The 23,581-nt window shown below is 38.5% G+C and overlaps 2 protein-coding genes across 4 annotated transcripts; one reads left to right on the top strand and one right to left on the bottom strand.

Moving 5' to 3' along the window:
* Positions 1–462: 462 nt before the first annotated feature.
* Positions 463–15,356, bottom strand: LOC110452985. Of its 3 annotated transcripts, none has more exons than XM_021501770.1 (6): positions 15,154–15,356; positions 14,322–14,369; positions 12,321–12,701; positions 10,695–10,970; positions 4,017–4,095; positions 463–3,686 (listed from the first exon to the last, which is right to left on the bottom strand). In XM_021501770.1, the coding sequence occupies exons 1-6, from the start codon at positions 15,203–15,205 to the stop codon at positions 3,524–3,526; spliced, it is 999 nt and encodes a 332-aa protein (XP_021357445.1). In that variant the 5' UTR covers positions 15,206–15,356; the 3' UTR covers positions 463–3,523. The 3 variants fall into 3 exon arrangements, with proteins under 3 accessions (XP_021357445.1, XP_021357447.1, XP_021357446.1); XM_021501772.1 differs by lacking the exon at positions 15,154–15,356 and adding an exon at positions 14,923–14,980; XM_021501771.1 differs by lacking the exon at positions 14,322–14,369.
* Positions 15,357–17,336: 1,980 nt separating this feature from the next.
* LOC110452984 (endochitinase A-like) lies at positions 17,337–23,118 on the top strand. The gene is made up of 6 exons (XM_021501769.1): positions 17,337–17,616; positions 18,420–18,467; positions 18,778–19,152; positions 20,090–20,395; positions 21,630–21,708; positions 22,232–23,118. Exons 1-6 carry the CDS (start codon positions 17,565–17,567, stop codon positions 22,728–22,730), a joined length of 1,359 nt encoding a protein of 452 aa, XP_021357444.1. The 5' UTR covers positions 17,337–17,564; the 3' UTR covers positions 22,731–23,118.
* Positions 23,119–23,581: the final 463 nt, after the last annotated feature.

Consider the following 23,581-nt stretch of genomic DNA (forward strand, 5'->3'; position numbering starts at 1 on the left):
AACTGATGCTGAAAAACGGCGACAAATTGGGGAGCGAGCATTGGAGTCTCTCTGCCAATAGGATTCTTGAGTTAGAATATCTGATTGAGCAACAGAACACTAAAACCATTGTGCCGTCAGAGCTGTCTGTCGTCATCGGTACGATTCACGATGTGGCGGCAGAGGGAGCAGAGCCTAAAGCTCTCATCGTTACAGCTGCAGCAGTCGACACCTGCGGCTTTGTTTCAAGCATGAGGAACAAGAATACAGTCAGAATGACCGAGTCTAACGTGAGAAAATTTAAGGCATTTCCTTTGGTAACCAATGACACGTGGTATCCAGAAGCAATTCCAAAACAGGAATTAAATAATACTTGCAAGGTTTATCGTTTTTCAATGATTCAAAAGAAAAATAGATCATAAGATAGTAGATTTATCCGTATTTTATTAGTAAGTATGAAATAAACAGAATAAACATGCCTTTTACCATATCACACCGAGTTTCAACCGGACACCGATATCAGTCCTCGTATCATTTTCTTGATATTCATTTTCACAAAATGCAGACTAAACTACTTGATTTTTGTGCACAATCTGAATTACGGTTGGAGTTTAAGATTAAATTAGTTTTAATAAAGCAGATTCGTTTCATGTATGGCAATCCTCGATACTCCATGGGTTACGCTCACCCCTGGAATATGTCCTGACACAATCTAAGGGTCAATGTGCGCCACCTTGTGGACGAAACATATTCAAGGGGTGCAGAGAGCGAAAGTAAAAAATGTCATATAAAAATAACCGGGGGAAAAACCTGGAATCAATGTTGGCATTGAGTCTGTAAATGAAAATAATTGTTGTTTTTTAATCTGTTTGAGTAATCACAAAAAATAGTTTCTTACAAAAAACAATCTGTTGTTTCCCTAAATAAACATATTCATCCCCGAACTCTAAACTCAGACTATGCATTGTGTATATGAGAGTCACATTTGAGTCATAACGTCATTATCCAATTAAAAAGCGACTTTTTGTCCTTTAGAAATGTATTGATAACGTTGTTGATAACGACGATCAGTGAAAAGTTGTTTGATGTGTGCTTAACTGTATTTATAATACTAGTAGACGATGTCTTATTAGTAAGTAATATTAAGCTCACGAGTTCACATTACAAAGATATGTAATATGTATCTCATCAAATTGTTCAACTTTGGGGACGACATCTAATATTTGTATTGCACTATATCTGCATCTGCAGATGCAACTATACTATCTATATGATACACTCATTGTGATTAGTGTTTTTTTTAAATTTATAGCAAATATTACCATTTAATTTTAAAATTCACAATTTTCATTCTTGATTACGAATATACATAAAATTCCACCGGATTATTTGCTACCCCAGATGTGTGTACTATGTATCACGTATTTTGTGACAATATCACTTTTTCTTTTTAGCTTCGAAACAACTAAGTAGCGTTTCTTGTATGTTTATATAACACTGTTCCTTGGCAAATACACGTAAAAACAATAATATAGTGTTATATTTACATTTGCGCTGCAACCCACTATATAAAGATTACCAGCAGTAATCCATTTCATTTGGGTATGAAAGCAAAAACTCTTGTGACGTAGCACGTGGTTTACATATCTCAAATATAGCAGTTGGCAGCTTACAGCCTCACGGAATAAACAATAATTATAAAATAATATAATATAGGCTTTATTTGTTCTTGATAACATATTGAGCATGAAGCTCATCTTATATATGGTCAAGATACAGTATATGATATAATGTACAATATTTACAGCTTTAAGAAATATACATGTATAAGAAGAATTCATAAATCATTTCGAGTAAAATTGCTTTGCAGATCTCTTAAATTCTAAAAGAACAATTTCTAATATCACTCGGTAAAAGATTCCATGTAAGGGGTCCCTGATATCTAAAAGATTTTCCAAAAATGTTTGTCTTATGACATGGCAAGTAAAACACATTGGTAGATGATGATCTTGTAGTTCTACTCTGAACATCCGACATATACGTAAAATCATTCAAATTTTGCGGAGCTAAATTATTAAGTATCTTGTACATAAAAACCACTTGATTGTATAACATTCTTTTGTGAAAAAAATAAACATACCTGCTGTGAGACTTTGAAAATTCTTTTTCTTTCAACTACACTTATGGTATATCATACATTATATTGGTATTCCAAATATCTTTTATGTAATATTCTGCCGTATAAAAGGTCAGAATTTCGTGTAAGTCATACTGGCAATTTTACTATTTTATCAAAACCGTTATCATGGAACTGGGTCAAATGCAACTAAATATTGATTATAGCGTGAACAATGAATTGTAACTCCAGGCCGATAGGAAGAAGCAACAACAGAAATTGATCGGATATCAGTTAAATCAAAACTAAAAGAAAAATCAGAATCCCCCTAGAAAAATATCGATGGTAAATTTGATCGCCTTTGAGTTTCTATCTTGTCTTCGTGTATTGACGCTGTGGTGTGTTTCTTTTTCACTTGTTAACCCTAGCACTTCCATATTCCCAGATTTATGGTTTTGTAACAATGGTCATGGTACACTTGCTGCACCAAAGAAATTACAAACTTTATTTCTTGGTATCAATATTAACAGTTGGAAATTACAGGTTCGTATTTCTGTCCACCATTCGCAACGTATACAGTAAAACCTAGATAAAATGCCACTTATTTCATTGGCCACCCCGTTTACTGCCAATATATTTCACACTTCCCTCAATCTATTGTCAAGCCCTTTTATAATGCCAATACTTCTCTGGAATAATGGTGGCATTATAACGAGGTTTTGCTGAACACCAACTTAAACAAATCTGTAGTACACGAAAGAAGTTAGGGCTGACTAAGAACCAAAGTGGTAATAATGTTCAAATATGTACAAGTTTATATATATTCTAAATACATTTTTTAACGCAAATTACAATAAAGTCACAAATTGTTTGTAATATTTTTCAGCAAACACACATTGCCAATTTAAATATTTATGTTCATTCTAAAATTTCGTAAGGAGTAACAAGCATTATCCATACAATCCAATCAACAATGTTGAAATATTTTCATTGTATTACTACGCTTCCCTTTACGTAATCTGACACGTCGTGTCTGTCCTTATGTAGAAATGTTCGTTAGGTAAAGTTATTCATAATCAGTGTATGCATCATTTACAATAATTGATTCCACCTTTAGATTTAACATTATTATCTTTACGTATTTCTTAGAAGAAATTGTGTCCGATGTTATTCCATAAAGCAATACACTATTTACTTAAGAGATTCAAATACTTACTATGAACATGACATATCACCAAAACAGTTGTCTCATTTTTTGTGGTCTAATGAAACATTGTGCAGAAGCAATACACAAAACTTCACTTAGACCATTCAGATCCTATATATATATAAACCATGATATAAAACAGAGACCACAATGGAATTTCGTTTGTCTGATGAAAGGATTTGGGGTGAACTTCTGGTGTACAGAATATGAATATGTGGTATTTATGATTCCATCGCTGTATTGACGAACATCTGTCCAGTAGAGGTGTCGGCGTACAGGTTGGGAGGTTCCACCCGGGAGAGATCTAGACTGTCATAATGGACAGGGTTTGGTGACGTCATGACGGCTTCAGTATACTCTGGCTGTTTCACGAGTGCAAGTCTTCTGCAAATATGATTTTCAAGCTTATTCCGGTTCTTGATATCGTAATGTTTTACCTCGGTGGGTAAAAAGTCTTCAAAAGGCAATGTAAATATCAAAATGTATATAGGAATTTGATCTCAAATCAGTTCAAATACAGAACTTGATAATGAAAATGATACGAAATTATTTAATTATTTTCGTCAATGTGTAGTTAATTTCAAAACAGATACCATTGAGAAAAAGTGTCATAAATAGATCAAGTATCCATTCTAAATGGTGCTATGAAGGATAGCCTGTTAACGTCAAAGGAAATATGTGATAAGTAACATAATTCTGTACCATGCTACTTACTTTCTATAAAGGATAACATGGACTACCACGGTTACAGTAACCAGTAGTGAGGTAACTACTAGAGGGACGACTACAGCACCTGGAAAATATACATATTGTTGTTATCTGTAACACAAATATTGGCCAAATCTGTTGTATAAAAAGAATACCACCTGAACTATGAGTTAAATCGACATGTTTAATCATTGTCTACAAAAAAATGTTTTTTGTTTATTTAAAAAGTAACATGAAAGAAGTTATTTTGACTTGTATTGGCCACTTTTGTTTGCCCGCACATTAGCGCACCAGGTTCTTAATGTAAACGGAAACCGGAGTACAAGGAGAAAACCCACGTGTTTGGGCAGGTGACCCCATACCTTTTCACGTCTGATCAGGGAATCTAACGCGGACCCTCTTTTCGACGGCTACTGATATTATTTATTAGAATATCATAAACCATACATAATGTTATATTTCTCGCCTAAAGCTGTTAATTTTCTCGCATCACAGACGAGAGAATTATCCAAGTATTTGTTTGCAGAGAACAATATATAAAGAGACACAATGTGTTACAACGGAAAAAGCAGATTAATATTTCCCTGCTGTATCTCCAAGAGAATAGAAGGCATATATATATAAACAAACCTCTAATTATATAGTGTCAAAAGTCCACTTGAAAAAATANCTTGGGGCCTGATGGTTAGATGTTTAGGTGGCAGAAGTTTCAAAAGTTTTATGTGTGGCTTGAGAAATATATATAGATGTGAAATGTATAAAAGAAAAAAAAATTAAGTCTGTTTTTGACTGGGGGAGTTTATTAAGTGTGTAATTTGTTGTAAATGTTGGTCAATTTTTGGTGTCGAATTCAATACAAAATGGCGGCCCCCATATAAAAAAAGTTCAAATAGGTAGATTTTTAAAACTTCTTTTTTTACAGGTGTGTGAAATGACATTCTTCAAAATGATGTCAGGTGAACCAGTGTGGATAACTCCATTTAACCAGGACAGTGGTAAACGTTAACACTATCGTCTATGGAAAATCATTTGGTTCCGCGGTCCCTACACCCATCTTTAAAGCCCAAAAACAAAAGATTCAAATATCCCTACCTCCCTACCGTGACGTAACCCATATCTCGATGACAGAGCCACAGAGTGATCTCCCTTCCTCTTCCTTTTATGACGCCTGCTGCCTGCTGACGGCCTGGAGCTTGCACCATATCAAAACTTTGTTTTGTCGGTTTGGTTTGAGTGTCAACTCAATTTATTGCGCAGAGTGTGTGCTTTATATCCATATGCCCTTATTACTATAATCATTTGTTGTTGAAAATTATTTTTGTGCCTTTTACGGCCGGTTATTTTACTCGACGTGTGCCGGTGGTGTGCCACGCGGTCCGCCATTATTGTGTGAAATTTTCCGACCTCTGTTTATTTCAGTGACGGTTGTTTGTTTCGGCAAACGTTATTTATTTTAATCGTTTTCTGATTTATATTACGGGTGAAATTCTTTCTACGTTGCGTACCTTGTACTATCGTATTTTATTATTTTTTCTCGTGTTTATCTGCTTGTAAACTTTGTTTGACGACAGACTTTCTTTCGGGATTGTCTGTGTCTACCAGGATTAGTGACGCGCAGCTCACTAATCCCGGCATCAATACTGGTCAAGCTAACCTTCCCGGTCAGTTACCCGGACCCGGTCCTATTAGGTCCGGCCCGGAGTTTCATTCGACCGGGAACCTTGGGGGTTCCCCCCAGGTGTTGGGTTTGCTGGACATGGGGCCGGGTTCCGGCCTCCGTTTTCCCCTGGCTTAGGGTATACGGGTGCCTGCGGGCAACCATCCTTGGGCCACCCTAACCAGCCTGCGGATGGTTATGGGTTGCGGCAGCATCCCGGCAGTTATGGGCTTAGCCCGTACATGTCCGGCTTTCCACCTGGAGGGAGTGGCGGTCCATCTTCGCCCTTTGGGCAAGATGGCCAGCCCCAGTCTCAAGCAGGCCAGTTTGGCCAGTTCTGGGGTCACTCCCAACCCGCGGGACCTTTCCCTTATCCTCCGGGATATGGGTTTAGCCCCATGGCTTTTCAGTCATGGAATCCTTGGGGTTTGGTTTCTCCCTCACGGAGACGTGTTAGCAGTTTTGTTGAACCCCCCCCCCCCCCCCCCAAATGGTCTGCTACTTCGGGGGCCTTATCGGCCGGTCCTAAGAAGGTGTGTCGGACCTTCAGGACTTCTGCCTCTCAGGCAGACTGGTTGGTCTCTGGGTCCAAGGGTAGGGTTTTGGCTACTAAGATTAAACCTACAGCCACGGTCGTTAGGCGCACTGCACCTAAACGCCGTTATGGGAAGCCTTCTCTCTGGCTGGCCCATTTCCTCCGCCCGAGGCTTTTGGTCTGGCTGGTGTGGAGGCTATGGCAGAGGACGATGATGTTGTTCATTTTTCTCCTGGTTGCTCGGATATAGACACTGGTCTTTCCGAGTCGTCTGTTGACGGTCCTCAGGAGGGCTTGCCCTCTGAGGAGGATGTCCAGGATGAGGGTGACCCTGAGGATGCTGAGGTTTAGGCCCAGCATGTGTTGTCCGGTATGCGGGGCCTTAGGGCCGACGTTTCCCGGATTGGGGAGGAGGTTTGCCCACCACCTTCGGCGTCATCTGTCCCCGAGTCCACCACCCTATTGGGTTCTTAGGTGGCTCCTTGGGTGTCCGCTCGGTCGGACCGCTCTCTGCCAGAAGGCATTATTGTGTCTTCATCTCTGGCCACCGCTCAGTCTCGGGTTTTAGAGAAGAATTCTTCTTCAACCCGTAGTCCTGGGTATGCTGGGTTGCAGCTCAGTGTTGGCGATTTGTCGGAGGTGCACGCCACTGACTATGCCACACATGATGGCCTGCTTGATCCTCAACCAGCTAAGCTGAAATCGAGGGAACTTGCAGCCTGGCCCGGTAAATCGGTGGACCAAGTGGTGTTCTGTCCCAAAGAACACCACAAAATGGAGATGCGTCTCTCCATCCAGATGCTGTCTTATATAGACTACCTGACGGTTTGTCTATATAGGGTATCCGACTTGCCTGAGGGTCGGCCAACATCCAGGACAGAGTGGCCTCTGCCCTGAACGGGGCATTGAGAGCGCTGGCAGCTTTACAGGTGTCATCGCTCGTCAATGTCTTGTTGGCTAGGCGGTTTTCAGTTTTGAAAAAACGTCCAGTCGATGAGCCTTACCGCTCCAGATTGTTGACTGCCCCCTTCTCAGGGTCCACTCTTTTGGAAGGGGCCTTCCTTCTGTTCAGAAGGATTTGAAGGAGGACTCGGTCGCCTCTGCACTTCTGGTGAAGAGGATTCAGGCTGAGAAGGCCAGTACCTCGCAGGGGTCAGCGCCTCCTAAGAAGAAGGCTAAACCTTCGGCTTCGCAGTCCTCTGCGCAGCCCAAGTATAAGCCTCCCTTCAAGGGCAACAAATGGAAGGGTAAGAAGGGTAAGAACCCTCCTGGGGGTAAGAAGAAGGGTTCCTGACTCTCTTCTTCCCTCCTTGGTCGTGTCAGACGACGAGTTTGGCCGGGAGGACTGCAGTCCTCTCGGCTCAAGCTTAGGTCCTTCTCCCGCAGGATTAGACTTCGGGTCAGCAGACGGTTCTCTTGCCTGGCAAGGTCTCGATCTGCCTCGACCAGATCTTCCTGTGGGGGGTCGTATTTCCGCTTTCCTTCCAGAGTGGAAGGAAATTACGAAGATGCATGGGCCTTGTCTGTGGTCAAGGAGGGGTTAGGGGTTAGGCATCCGCTAGTGCGGTATCCGCGTCAGAGCCAATCTTTTTTCCTCCACCGGGGGATCCGGAAAAGGCTTTGGCTTTCCAGGAGAAAGTAAGGACCATGCTTACCAAGGGCGCGGTCGAGGAGGTTCCTATGTCGGTATGCACTCCCGGGTTCTACTCCAGAATGTTTCTGGTTCGGAAGAAGTCCGGGTCGTGGCGTCCCATCATAGATCTAAGTGCCTTCAACAAGCACGTAGATTCTCCTCACTTCAAGATGGAGACTCCTCGGGGTATTATCGCCTCCGTGAGAGAGGGAATGTGGGCGACTTCAGTAGATCTAAAGGACGCCTACTGCCACTTCCCCATCAAAAACTCGGCACGGAAGTACCTCCGTTTTACTTGCAACGGAAAGGTCTTCCATTTCCGGGCCATGCCGTTCGGGCTCACAACTGCACCTTTGGTTTTCACTAAGCTGCTGCAGGTGGTCGTGGGATTCCTGCACTCTCGAGGAATAGATGTTCACATCTATTTCGACGACTCCCTCATGCTCCACCTAGTGAGAGAGTCTCCGGTTCAGGTCACCCGGTTGGTTCTGAAACTCTTACTCAAGGTCGGCTTCATTCCTTCCAGAGAAAAGTCGGAGGTTTCCCCATCTCAGGATTTTGTTTTCCTGGGGAACCGTTTCAATACGGTTCAGGGCATCGCCCTTCCACCGATGGAGAAGTTCGAGAAGGCAAGGGCTTTTGCTCTGACCTGCATCGGCCGGTCTCAAGTCCAGGTACGTTGGTTTCTCAGTTTTCTCAACGCCCTGGCCGATGTGGTCCCCTTAGGGAGACTTCACATCAGGCCTCTCCAGATGTTTCTCCTTGTCAACTGGGTCCCTTCTTCAAGGGATTGGGAAGCCTGGGTTCCTCTGAACAAGTCGGTCAAGAAGTTCGCACGCTGGTGGACTCATCAGGACAATGTGCTCCGAGGGGTTCCTTTGTCCAAGCCGGTTCCCACTATGACCCTGTACACGGAAATGCAGTTGACAATTTGCGTCAAGCATCTACCAGGCAGGTTGAATGTTCTGGCGGATACTCTTTCCAGACGCCGCCAGCCGGTGTTGACAGAGTGGCAACTGAATCCCTCGATTTTCGAGGGAATTTATCAGGTGTGTGACAGGCCTCACATAGACCTGTTCGCCACTTCACTGAACAATCAGTTGCCAACGTTTGTCTCTCCGGTTCCAGATCCAAGGGCTTGGGCCGTGGACGCTCTGTCTCTGGATTGGGAGGGAATGCATGCATATGCATTCCCGCCCTTCAACCTGGTGGGCAGGGTGCTGCAGAAGTTTCGGGGGCATCAGTGTTCACTCCTCCTGATAGCGCCCCTGTTGCCGAGGCAGCCTTGGTTTCCGGAGCTTTTGTCACTTCTGGTGGAAGAGCCCCTGGCTCTTCCTTCCAGAGCGAACCTCCTTCGCCAGCCTCGGTCCAGGCAATGCACTCTCGTCCGGAGATCCTCCACCGTCACGCTTGGAAGCTATCTCAGGAGGCCTCGCTCAGGCGGGCTTTTCTAGGGACGTGTCAGATCGCATCGCTCGATCAATTAGGTCTTCCTCATCTGCCGTCTACCAGTCCCGATGGAAGATATACTGTGATTGGTGTGTCGGCAGGAAGGTTGATCCATCAAGGCTACTGTCCAGGTGATTGCGGACTTCCTTCTTTGGCTGTTTAGGGACCGCTGTCTTGCCCCTGGCACTATCGCTGGTTATCGCACGGCCATTGCTAGTGTTCATTCTGTTCATGGTAGGTCGGAGGTAGGCTCGTCCTCCTCTCCTTCTGCCTTGATTAGGGGGTTTGGGTTGGACAGGCCTAGGTGCTCGAATCGTTGATGCGAGCACCTTATGATCCTTTAGCGTCTGCCTCCTCGCCCAATCCTATTAAGATTCCGTCTTTGACTGCCTTCGTTGGGTCTGAGGAACGGGATAGGTTGCTCTGTTCCTGTCGGCCGCTTATGTTTTACCTCGATAAAACCGGGGGGGGGGGGGGGGGCGTTTCCTAGATCTCGTCTGTTTTTGCCCATTAGGCTGGGTCAGCAGAATATCTCCTCTAAGTCAGTGTCTAGATGGATCTGTCGGGTCATCAAGTACGGTTACGACCACTCGGGTGATCAGGTTCGGGCGTTGTATAAGGTGAGAGCTCATGAGATCAGGGCTCTTGATGCGTCATGGGCCCTCCTCAATGGGCCCCCCTTTCAGGAGGTCATGTCCGCGGCTTTCTGGCGCGGACAGACTACCTTCACGGATTTTTATCTCCGGTCCTTGGCTTCTCATTCTGATGGATTGTATTCCCTTGGGCCGGTGGTGGTTGCACAGTCTGTGGCTGTTCCTCCACAGTAATTCAGTGATTTTAAACAGTATGCTATCAGGCACCACGATGGTACACCTGCTCGATTCACGGGGAGGTTTTCCATTTATTTATTTTTTCAATTACTTTCGGGGCTTATTTAGGGGGGTTCCTTGAACCTTTTCCCTACCTTGAGCATGTCTCTAGTTTGTTCCGTCAGCCTGGTCTGCCTGGATTCGTAGCCTCCACTACGGTAAGACGAATTCGCATACTAAAGTTATGGTAATTATTACTGAAATTAAATTGAGGTTTTAGAAGTAAAACCAAATTTCATGATGTAATACCTACCATAACTTTATTGAGTCCATCCCTGTATTCCTCCCCTTGCCTCCTCATCCCGGCTGCCTTTAGGCTCCATAAAAGGGGAAGGGAGATCACTCCGTGGCTCTGTCATCGAGATATGGGTTACCTCACGGTAGGGAGGTAGGGATATTTGAATATTTTGTTTTTGGGCTACAAAGATGGGTGTAGGTATTGTATATGCATACTAAAGTTATGGTAAGTATTACATCATGAAAATTGGTTTTACTTCAAAAACCTCAAGTTTATTTAATAGCTATGAATTGAAATACATACTTAATGGATAACATTGCTGTAAATCGTTTTGTTGAGCGCACTTTTGTCCTAATGTTGTCGATCCAGAATTAGTGCTGTTGTATGTGGTTGCATCCCTTGACTGAGTGGTTGTCATCCTTGACTGGGTGGTTATCTCTCTTGACTGAGTGATTGTCTCCCTTGACGGCGTGGCTGTCTCTTTAGACTGAGTGGCTGTTGTCCTAGATTGACTGGCAGTCGTTGTCTCCCTTGGACTGGAAATTGAGACACATTTTGTGGACAACGAAGACCCCGGACCTACCATTTGAAATAGAAATATGTGTTAGCAAGCCTTTATAAAAGGTAAAAGACTAGGAAGTACGTTATGTAGCTTAAAGGTCTGGTTTCGATATTGCAACACTCCAAATATAAACTTTCGCAAATGATGGGGATGACCTTGTGCAAGTGAATTGGATGGAAGCAAGAAGCAGTTTCTTTGTAACTAAAAAATATTAAAAAATTCAATGAAAATACGAGAACATGACAAAATTCATTAATGTGCTGCATACATTATATCAGTTAAAGGTCATATTGAAACCATGAAAATTGTATTGAAAATTAAAACATAAATAGAAGAATAACACAAATCACTTTACACTAACCTATCGGTAAAATGTATAACCTGAAACATCTTTACACATTTCGGGAAACTGTGTGACGTACGCATTTAATAAATGACTACCTTCTCTTTGGGATGGGTAATAGAATTTTTTTGGGGGGAAACATATCGACTGATTCTCGAATAACATTTGCCTGTAAACATTTCGTACGCATTTAATAAATGTCTACCTTCTCAGTCTTAAATTATTTATAATAGTACATTGATATAGGGATCGAATGGATATTTTTCATGTACATTGCGGCAATGAATAGCAGTAGCTGATCTACATATCCTGTGGAGCATGTCAATGCTCCTCAGATGATATGTAGATCAGCTACTGCTATTCATTGCCGCAATGTACATGAAAAAAATCCATTCAAATAATATATTTACGTTACGGTGAACTACAATAAAAAAGTTACAATTCTTTTTGTATTTTTATTATTTTTGATATTGGCATCAGACAGAAAAAAATAAATGAACAGCCAGAACTCCAGCCTACACACAAACTTCAAATGTTCAACTTCCGCCAATCAGTTGATTTTGTTGAAACGAAAAATATGTATCTTATATATATATATAGTGCACCATTTATGATTTTTGTAATGTTTATAATTATTTCTCGGAGAAGGGGAGATAACTCTTCTCAGAAACGGTACTTTGCATAGTAATATGATGTGTCATTGTGTGTGAAATCAGCTGACCGATCGCATGAGAATCGTTGTATTTATAGTGTATTCATGGTCTAATTGCAGTTGTTTTTAGTTGGTAGATTCATGTACAGAACAAACATCAAGAATGAATATATAGGTATTTGTATGAACCTGTGTTAAATACTGTAGTTGAAAACATAAAACAACTCTTTCACAATATCACACAAATGAGGAAGAAACAAACAAGATAGTAAAGTAAAGCTATGTCAGGCTATTGCTATTACGGAAAACGTGTTTCTGCTTTTCATTTAAACTTTTTTAACACTGTTAATCGTTTCCATAAATACGACGTACCTGCAGTTAGTGAGAGACAATATCCTGAAGAATTTCCACTCGGTGCAGAGAGCCATACAACAGTAAATGTATCGTTTGTCTGAACACCGTTGAATGTATCGAAAATAGCCCCACAAAAGTATTTGTTAATGTTTGGATGAACATCTGAAACATCTACTCGCTGCGATGTCATAATAATATGACTTCCACATCCAGAGGGAGGATATAACGACCGGACAGATTCAAACTGGAAAGTTGTTTTCGTTCCGTCGGGTAGTCCCGTCAATGTCACTGTACAGGAACAGTTGAACCTGCCGCCATCTTTTCTGTACGCAGACGATCCGTACGTGTCTATAACCACGTGATCACCGACGGTATTACCATCTTCACACATGTGCAGTACTGTAATGACAATATTAAAGAAATTAATTGTGATGGTTTACTACAAAACCAAACAGTAGATAAAGATACCCGTACTACTGCCAAAAACTGTAACCATGCACTGGAAATCGGCATGTTGCCAGTATGACTAAAGCTACGATAAATCATACCTAAAAATAACACAAGGACTTTATTAAACAATAGAAAAAATAATCAATAACAGTATAATTGTAAAAATCAAAATCAGCGGAACAATAGTCCTGGATTCGAACCATAGGACTCAACGAATATTCCCCGACCCAGTTGTACTTCAGGTATTTCCATGGAGAGTTCAGTAATACCGTAAAACGGGTTATTTACACGGGATGAAACTTTCGCCATTTTGACCGAAATTTTGAAAATTTAATTTACACGAATTATATTTTCGCGATCGAGACATGTGAAGGAACTATATTTTTGCGGTGTTTTAGCACAGAGACGGGATATTCTACATAAAGAGTGTCAAATAATTATATGTAAAGACTTTATGACAGCATATTGTTAAAATAAATCATCAACCAAACTATTAGATGTTATATAACCTATTTTCATATATTATTGCTCTTTATGTACATTTGTATATAAATCGCCACAACCACGTGCACATACTCGCTATTTCATGACGACATAACGGTTATAAAGTCGATTATCGTGGAGAAGTTTTACACTTAACATATTTTTCTATAGATAATATTTTCGCGATCACAATACATGTAATTAAGGGCCCGCGAAATCGTAAATATATCATCATATATTTATTAGTAATTTGATAAAGTCATGTATTGGTTAAGTTATGTGTCATTAGAATCAGATATTGGTAAACGTTTGTATCGGTAAAATCAGGCTTCGTTGAAGGACTCGCACAACTAAATCAGTCAATCAGCAAGTGTTTCGTACGTTTGTAGTTCCTATCTAAAATAAGTTCCGGCTAATTACTGGGCCACTGAATGAGTTTAATGAGGAACTGATGACAGATTTTTAGATAAATGAAATGTTCAGTTATTTAAATTTTGAAAAATATGTAATTTGATATATTTCCATGTCTGTGTGGGGATTTGCACAGGGTCAAAATGTCTGGGGGCGTTTCTGTTTTGGGTCACCGGTTTTGCTTGTAAACTTCCGGTGCTGTGGCACTCCAGTATGCCACTAAACCTACCAAAAAAATAATTTTGTAGTCTATGCAAGGTATGTATTTATGAATCTAGACAGTTGTCACTAGTTTTGAACTTCAAATATTAAAGTTATTAGCTAAAATGTTTGGTATTAACATATAGTAAATGATTTAGTTGTGTGAGTCCTGAAATAGGCTAATAGAACAATACGTCTGTCTAGTGTTTTTTTTATTCCCGCTCTTTGAACAAAATTCAATATCAGAAAATATTACATCATAACGAAGTCCTAATAAACTGCTAAATTGTATATTAATACAGCGCACATGCTATATACCTTGAAACGACATATTTTGGAATGCCATATTATCTCGATATTTTTTATATTCACAAAGGCCTGAGTTCTGCCAATTTATTGTGTATGCAAAAACCTTTGAGAAAGTATATTCTCGAAACTTTCTTTGGGGAAATTTAGGTGAAAATAAGTTATTACCGGTGGTACCATCTGTAACGGCGTCAGAACAAACAGTCCCAGCTGAATCTGTCGTAAATAAGCACACGATAAACTTAAAACATGCAGATTTACATTTACAAAGCATGTAAGTAGAAAACATGATGGAGAAGAGTTATCGCTCTTTTCATAAAATTATTCACAGAGTAAACATTTTGATAAAAGCATTTGTTATTTTTGTATTCGTTAAAAACAGATTTTACTTAAATTATTCAAAAAAATGGCTTGCACAACATTTTAAAACCTTACCAAACCCTAAATTAAGAGAGAGAAAAATTGAATACAAAAGGAGGGTGGAAGGAAAAAAGGGAAGGAAGGAAAGGAAGTATGAAAGGGGAAAGGGGAGGACAATTGGGAGATTTATATTCGGAATCGTTTCTACAAAATATGTGTTTCGAAAGAAATAGCAGTCGATAACAGTATATGTTTTATGATATTTCGCAAATAAACGACAAAAATGTTTTGAAAACGTAACGAGAAACATTATTTTCAGATTTAATTTTGTTGAAACAGAGCTACAAAAGTCGTCCAGTCCAATGATGTCATTAAGACAGTGTTTCCTCGACTTTTAAAATTGATTTACCTATGTACTCAAGAAAGTTCCTCCTCCGTTCCAAATGCCACAAAACTCATCGTCTGGGTTACGTATGACATTCGAAATAATCCTATAATTCAACACATCCAGGCCACCTGCTAATTACAGCTTTTAAAACCAAGCCAGATCCAGTTACGATAATTTAGATATTTATATAGGCCTAATGGGAAGTCCTAGATATTACTCGGTACAAGATTATCTGTAATGGAATACACTTACCTTTGTACAAATTCACCAATGTAGACACAAATACCAAATACCACAGGGCCATGTCGTCCTCTGTTGTCAAACTGTGTAAAGTAACCAGCAAAGAGTGTCAAATTCCTTATTTGTTAATAATATAGGATAAGACTTAGACGAACTCATTTGATTACTAACCAAGAATATTTTTTTTGTCAACACTTCAACATCGGTGACGCAACGACGAGAATCATTGCTATGTGCATTGGACCATGTCGGTTTTCATGTCATATAAGTGTACTTCCTGGTACAAATCTACTGACCGGGTTTGACATGTTTAGGTTGAAACATGGCTATATTTGTATTTACAATTTATGTACATACATAACTGCATACATTTCTTCGACTAATCCTTAAGAAGACAGTCACTTAATCATCGGGCGACTTACGTTGTAAAAGAAAATGACAATTATAGTTAATGCCCAATTCAATAAGCAGCGTCGAGGTCTTCAGTATGTTTTTAATTTTTAATTTTATTTGTAATATCTTTTTGCAATTTCGTGTTAATATACATTGCGCTTTTCGGGACATACCAAACACAAATATCTGTCAATATTACTAAGGTACAGTTATGTTGTCGCCTTTTATTCTATTCTCCTGAATTAACCTCCAACAGGTTCATCAACACCAAGATATACATACAACCTAGGAGATTGGTTCTGTATTGCTAACCACCCATATCACCGTAGGGACGATGCTATTTTTGGTTCAGGTAATGATTTTACGCCCATTTTCTAAATTAAAAATAAAAATCAACAAGGAAGTTAAATTATGTTCGCTTCGTATAGTCTACAATTTAAATATAGCACCACTGTTGGTTTTTTTTAATTAAAAACCGGTTTGCCGTCTGTCAACTGTCTTTATGTCTATTTACTGTTCATACAGTGCCTTACCTAACTGTATTTAGAGCGTACCACAGAGTAACATGTGATCAGCATGTTAACATTCAACTTAGAATTGTAAAGGCGATCGGTTAAGTCACTTTATAGAAGATATATGTGCTAGTACATAGGCTAATAGATTGTATTTGTCTTCTTCACAAAAAATGTATGAATGAAATATGCATAGGCCATTAAAATGTATTTGTCTGTTTAACAAAAGATTTAGAGACACTAAAAATGATGTACAACCCCTTTTGCAAAAAGGAGTATCTTAACTTAATCAGTGATGGCTGATACGCAATCAGAAATATTGCTTAAATTATATAAGAAAACAAGGACTCGGTCACGGTAATTTAAATATTAGATGAATCATTGTTTACATCCCTCTTTGTTGACTCATTATCACGTAGAGGGGGGTTATTTGTAATTTTAGAAACATCAGGTCAATATTCACTTCATGACGTCTTTTTAATTTTATCGCCACAATGTTTTCTGCCAAATGCGGTACCTTTCTCGATACGATTTGCTTACCGTTTGTCTTCTTTTATGATAAATCGTCAAAATTTCATATCTTATATAACATTAAGGTAGGCGTTTTATTTTGGTGAATATGTCGTTATATTTACGTGAGATGTGATACGGATCTAGATTTCGTCTTGGTGAATATCGTTTTCTCAGTTTCATATAACCACACATTCAAAGTACATGTCAATTGTGTAGAATGTTAACACTTAACACTTTTTAATGGAGAAAATATATATATGTATTCTCGTTGTTATAAAATGGGCATATCTGATATACAGAAAAGAGTGGCTTTATTCTACACAATACTTGTGTAAGCATGCAATATTAAAGATATTATCTAACACATCATACACGGCTATACAGAAGGAAATAGAAATATGAGCTCCAAAACCAATTACACTCTACCCATGAAATCGCATCCATAACCTGTCTTTTTATAATGATCAGTAAACAGGCAATGTAATGCAACGTAAAGGAAAGCACACTCATCTCTAAATAAAAATAGGAATACCTTATATCATATCAATAATGAAGACAGTGCTCTGTGTAGACAGAAAAAAAGTAAATGCCTCTTAGTAAGGACGTTTGACAGGAAAACATGCATATATTTCTATAATATTTGTAGAAGGTGTCTTTGAATAGAATAATCAATCAGTCTTGGTAAAGTTGACGTGTATGTGTTCACGGAAGTAAAACCGTGAATTTTTAAAGGAATTCCCGACCTTGGACAACTACGTTGACTCAAACATACGTAAGCCCACTGTTTGGTGTCTGTCGCGAGTGAAGTTTTTACTCAATGCCCTGTAAGTTATAACTGGTCTGACCGGATGAGTCGGTTCTAAAATAAGATACAATACATATATACCTTATATGTTTTCGTGGAACATTGTGTGTATAACAGCATAAGCCTAATTTTCCAGCGCTGAACAGACCAGGAAGCTTAGGAATATAAGATATTAACTCTGCCCTGCGAGAAAGGACAAAATGATTGTATGGAACCTGATCTTAGTGTGGATACTGATGAGTTTATTTAAAGGTGAGTGTGTTCTTTTTCAAGAGGGAGAGAGGTATAATTGTATTTAAGGATTGGTGTATATCTGACATGATGCTATCGATGACTCTCAACACCATGATCTTGGTAGAGGTCCTAGTAAGTTATAAGACCTTGTGCCCAATCCCTTTGACTGTGTAATGTCAATCAAATATGTTTGAATTAATTAATGACACTCAAGTTAAAACAGTAAATACAGAATGGAAGGGGTTAAGAGACCTAGTGAAAGTTTGGCATTTCAATAGATATTAACAGCATGAAAGGTTACTGAAAAGTGTTAACAAATAAAATAAACTCTTTATCAATATATATCAATTCATCAACCTGTTACATGTCAGAATCACTTACCAAATATTAAGTCAGGCTTTATGCCGTCGTAATTTTTCCATCAATATGTATTATTTGTATTGATTTAGGTAGGGTTTTTTAAACTGTCGATTTCACTGACATACTGGTCCGTGGAAGATGAAGTATGGGGGTTGGATGATCGATTGGTAACGAATCGATATAAACCTATAATACTCCAAAAGCCATGTGTAACATCCAATGTCGGAAATTATTGTACAGTATATAACACGTATGCGACCTCTATATACTCGTATAAAGTATTTACTTGGTTGGTTGGTACCTTTATATAACAAAAATAAACTATATATAAATTTAACCTTATTAGATAAGAACCCATTGTTAAGATATTACAAAAGACAAAAGACAAAATTCCTATGTATTGGTATGTTACTATTTTGAATGTCAAGTGTAACAATTGTTTACTTTGTTTTATATAACAGATACAGCAGGGACTGTTTGTTCTGATGCTGTTACAGATGGAACTTCTGGTAAATATGATGATAAAAATTCATTTCTTTTTTTAAATATATTTTTTTACTTGATCTAAGTATATTGAATATTAAAAGCGAATGTTCAATTTAAATGTTGACGTACATCAATTGTCGTTTTAAAGTTCAAATCGAATTCCCCATTATTCATTTCTGTTAAAAACCAAGAAATGACAAGAAACCATATAATGGTGCATCGTAATCACCGTTGTGAATGTAGTTCATGAGAGCGTTTAAATAACCTCGATTATGTATTCATTATAAAGCATGGTTATATTTACATTCAGATGTTTACATTTTGTCCTTACAGTACTGAACATGTGTGAAGGTGGTAATGCCGTCGGTGATCACGTGGTTATAGATACGTACGGATCGTCTGTGTACAGACAAGATGGCGGTAGTATCAACTGTTCCTGTACGGCGACACTGGTGGGACTTTCCGACGGAACTACGACAACTGTCGGATATGAACCTGTCTTGTCGTTATATCCTCCGTCTGGATGTCGAAGCAGCATTACTATATCAACGCAAGTAGCAGCTTTCTCGGCTGCTAAACCAAACACTTACCTTTGTCGTCTTGTATACAATACATTCAATTCCGTTCAGAAAAACGATACAATAACTGTTGTATGGCAGTCTGGAGCCAATGGAAGTACGTCCGGATATTGTCTTTCGTTTAGGGCAGGTAAGTCGTGTTTTGTGTCAAGTTTTATGTAATAAACAGATTTTCTTATTGTAGAACTAACAGCCGAGGATAAAATGTATATCTAGATTTTCATTGTCTCTTCCTGTAGTATGTATCACATATTATAAAAATATGGCATTATTGACATTATCAGAAACAACAGTTCCCTGTTTGTGTTTTTATTTTATAGAGGTTCCCCAACGAGTACTGATTAGTTATCATGATTATTAAACTCGAGTTAGTTAATTTTCAAGTTGCATTAAGGACCGAGGTTTACAGAGTGTGTTTTACAATTGGAAAAAATAACTAATGAAATTAACTAATGAGAGCTAGATAAACATGATCATAAACCATCACGAGTTGGGGAAAGTTTTTCATGTCATAACTAGAAAATCTCGTCTTTCTTCTCTGAATACATTACTCCTGTTTGTGATCGGGGAAACAATCGCTATGAAATATGATATCACAAGAGAAGAAGGATTAGCAAAGGAGTGTTAGCAGACGTCATAATTAGACGATTGACCAATGAAATAACGTTCAGGGTGTTACATTGTACCTACATGTACTACTAGAGGCTAACCAAAAACTTAACCAACTCTTAGTGGGTTTATCTAATGAGTCGGGAGTGAGGAAACCTGCATCGGTTATGGAAGAGGTACCATTAAATACAAGGTAGTTGTTTAACGTTTGTGTTACATAAATCACATTATCCTAATTATTCATTGTATAACCCTTAAATTACTGTAGAAAGTGTGGTCCGTTTCGCAAATAAAAGAATGAGTACAACCATTTTCTAATCATGAAATCCTGTTTTAGAGTCTCACCTAAGCAACATAATACATTAATTGTTGAATACGTTTCATGGTTTATATAGATTGTGTATAGCCATTATACAATCATTTCCAATGATTCAGTGTCTTTTCTGCAAACGTTATAGGCCCGGATTCATCATTGTCAACCAAATGTAATCATACCTTCAACACCACAACGCTATCACCTACATCTCCTAGTACAGCGTCATCACCAACATCTCCTAGTACAACAACACCAACTAGTACAACGGCGATGACGTCATTGATGACGACAACTAGTACTACAACTACAACCGATCCTACAACTACCATCACGTCTACTATTGGTGGCGGAACCAATGGAGGGGGAGCCATTACGTCGTCAGAGAAGCCTACCATGAGTCCGGAGGCTACTACAATGGCGGACAAAATTAAAGAGAAGAATTTAGACAGTAATTTTAATATTTTTTCCAAGTATGTAAATGTATAGTATCGTATAGTATGCTGAATTTGTGTTACTTCTGTTAAATAATAGGACATTTTCGTCAGATCCATTACCCCGTTTTGGCATTTCAATCGCGTATTTGTGATATCCTAAGCGTCATTTGACTTTTACCGTGAAGAATAAATGTTGAGTTGTATTTTGGTCAGTTTATAACACAGTTTCTATTAAACTTCGAATAGGGCTTCAGTCAAGGAACAGAAGATACTACATTCCCTATACCTGAAAGGATACTTTAAATGAAATCGTTAAACACAAGTATTGTTTTACAAATTTGGAAATTATGGCAACCCATTGTTACAAATGAAACCGCGAAACTACACAGGAAGAGTATATGTGGTCGTTAATTGATATTAGCTACATTTACTCGCGAACATAATGTAGATCGGGATGTTATTCTACAATGACTAATTTCTTTAATGTGTTCATACGTTGTAGGTGTGGCAGATTTTAATTGTACATAGGACTACGGTCGCCTTCTAGCTTCGAGCTAGAGGGAATTTCCCTTTAGCTCAGTGGTAGACCGTCCGACTAGGAACCTGGAGATCGAGGGTTCGATCCCTGGTGGAAGCACACTATTCTCTTTCCTGTCTCAAACGGTGTCCGTAGACCTCCTTGTGGTGACAGGGAGTTAGAACCTGGGTTGTGGTGTTCGAGGGCGAACACATTTAAAAAGGGAGGAGTAGTGTGGCAGATTCTAATTATTCATAGGATTACGTTCGCCTTCGAGCTAGAGGGAATTTGCCTTTAGTTCAGTGGTAGAGCGTCCGACTAGGAACCTGGAGATCGAGGGTTCGACCCCCGGTGGAAGCACACTATTCTTTTTCCTGTTACATAAGCAATGTCAAAGAAACACAATTATTTCAGACTTATAACCGCATACTTAAAAACACAGCCAAAGGTATTTCTTGTTAACACATTTTGACAGTTTACAAAAATACAATCGTAGTATAACTTTACTCTTTACTTTCATGTATTTATATACATAAAGAAACGTAAATTGATAAGTTTAAATCAATACACGCGACAGTATTAAAATCAATACAGAAATTTCTATGTACTATTGTTAAATGCATGATTACACAAGACATACCTCTGTTAATAAATGACATAATTGGTATGTAAATAGTGATAGTCATTAAGTTCTCGTTGCTATGAATGTATCTGTCTTTGTATCATTTCAGCTACGGTTATTATCGCAATAGCTGCAGGGGGCGTGGTCTTCCTTATAATCTGCATTGTCATTGCGGTCATGTGTTCAAGGTTTGTATTTCTAATACGGTAAATAGCTCTAGGTTAAAAGGAACGAAATGGTATTAGTTTGTTTAGATTGTTATTAAACAAAGTTATCACATGCCATCAATAAACAAATCACCTATATGTAAATATAACATTTAATTAAGTGTTTCTATGTTTTAAATGATAAAAGATAATTAGTTCAGGTTTCGAATACATGTAGATATATATTCCCAATGTGATCAAATCATTTTGACATTATTGTCCACAATAGTGAAAGATGTTGATTACAGGGCCTAGGCTCAATGACTTAGGGGATAGTATAGAACAGTTATCGTTGTTTTATGTCATGTTATGTAGAATAAAATAATTTGAATTCGAAATATGCTTTGATATAAACATCATTCGACATAGCTCTTTGTGGCTAGAATGTTAATATAATTAAAGTTAATAATTGAAAATTGTTGCAAATGCATTGTAAAAGATTTTGAATTTCTCAAGTCTACTTCAATCGCCAATCACATTGATATGTGCATTTTGTATTTTTCAGAACAAAAAGAAAATCAAAAGAACACAGGGAAACTGAAACTGCTGTAGACCATAATGTCTTGTATGAAGCAACAAGAGCACATTCACCGGATGCAGCAACCAATCATGTGGTGACCCCTAGCGGCGATATATACGCACAGGTCGAAAGGCATTCGAAGGTCGAAACAACGAATTCAAAAGAGCAGTCTCATGATCAGGAACAGGAAATAGGTCATGTGGCGACACCTAGTGGTGATATATATGCACAGGTCGAAAAGCATTGGAAGGTCGAAACAGCGGTTTCTAAAAAGCGGTCTCATGAGCCGGAACAGGAAATAGAACATGTGACGACACCTGGTGGTGATATGTATGCACAAATCGAAAAGCATTCGAAGGGCGAAACAACGAAATCAACCAATCACTCCCATGAACCGGAAGAGGAAGTAGAAACTGTGATGACACCTAGAGGTGATATTTATTCACAATATGGGAATAAGTCAGATGCTAGTGTGTATTTCTAATGAAATATTCAAATGATGAGCTACTAAGGACACAAGCAAATTTAATCATGGTGATGGTTTCAAGTCAAGCTAACGTCAGTATATAGAGAGAAATGCATCTTGACCACCCATCAATTAAACTTGCTCAAGAGTTCTAGAGCTAAAGACTGATGGATACAATACTTGCCAGAAAAGATAATTTCACATTGGAAGAGCAGTATTCAGTGCCACAATAAAGATACTTCATTAATACATATAATATATATTCATTTACATATTCATTTCAATAGTCCACGGATAGAAACTGTCAAATGGCAAACTGTGTTAAAACATATTGTCATTTTATTATTTCGCTTTTATAAAATTATATGCAAATTTCTTTTGTGTAATTTTTCTTTTTTATGCTGTAAATTCCTAATTATTGTTTCATAAATGTTTTTATTGTTGTTTTAGATTATGCTAAATTAGCATGTATTCTGTCAATTTTTAGTTTTTGCCATATTGGCATATATGTACATTTGACTGAAACGTCTCTTAAATTAATGTATATGCTGCATGAGCTTTACGTTTGCATGACCTTTAATCTTTCCGTGCTATTTTACTTTTTATTCAACTATCTGTGATGCATGCTACCTTTGTGAAATTTTGTTGTTTCTATTAATCTTGATTGTTATATATAGTCGTAAGAATAGCTCTTCTGAGCTAAAGATGCATTGTTACAAACACGACTCTAAATCAAAATTCTTGTATCTTGTATCTTGTATATATATATATATTAAGGCCTTGTCCCAATGCACTCATGCTTTGAACTTCTTTATAGTATTGATTTTTGTTTCTATTAGTACAATTATTAATATCTTATTATCCGTACA

This window comes from Mizuhopecten yessoensis, unplaced genomic scaffold (genome assembly GCF_002113885.1).
Source record: "Mizuhopecten yessoensis strain PY_sf001 unplaced genomic scaffold, ASM211388v2 scaffold7021, whole genome shotgun sequence".
In the NCBI taxonomy this organism is placed as follows: domain Eukaryota; kingdom Metazoa; phylum Mollusca; class Bivalvia; order Pectinida; family Pectinidae; genus Mizuhopecten; species Mizuhopecten yessoensis.

Coding starts and splice junctions, on each gene's coding strand:
- LOC110452985 (XM_021501770.1), bottom strand. CDS start 15,205: ATGGCCCTGTGGTATTTGGTATTTGTGTCTACATTGGTGAATTTGTAC. Junction 4,096..10,694: donor ACAGCAATGTTATCCATTAA/GTATGTATTTCA, acceptor TATATTTTCCAG/GTGCTGTAGTCGTCCCTCTA. Junction 3,687..4,016: donor CATGTTATCCTTTATAGAAA/GTAAGTAGCATG, acceptor TCATATTTGCAG/AAGACTTGCACTCGTGAAAC.
- LOC110452984 (XM_021501769.1), top strand. CDS start 17,565: ATGATTGTATGGAACCTGATCTTAGTGTGGATACTGATGAGTTTATTT. Junction 19,153..20,089: donor TTGTCTTTCGTTTAGGGCAG/GTAAGTCGTGTT, acceptor CAAACGTTATAG/GCCCGGATTCATCATTGTCA. Junction 20,396..21,629: donor TAAAGAGAAGAATTTAGACA/GTAATTTTAATA, acceptor GTATCATTTCAG/CTACGGTTATTATCGCAATA.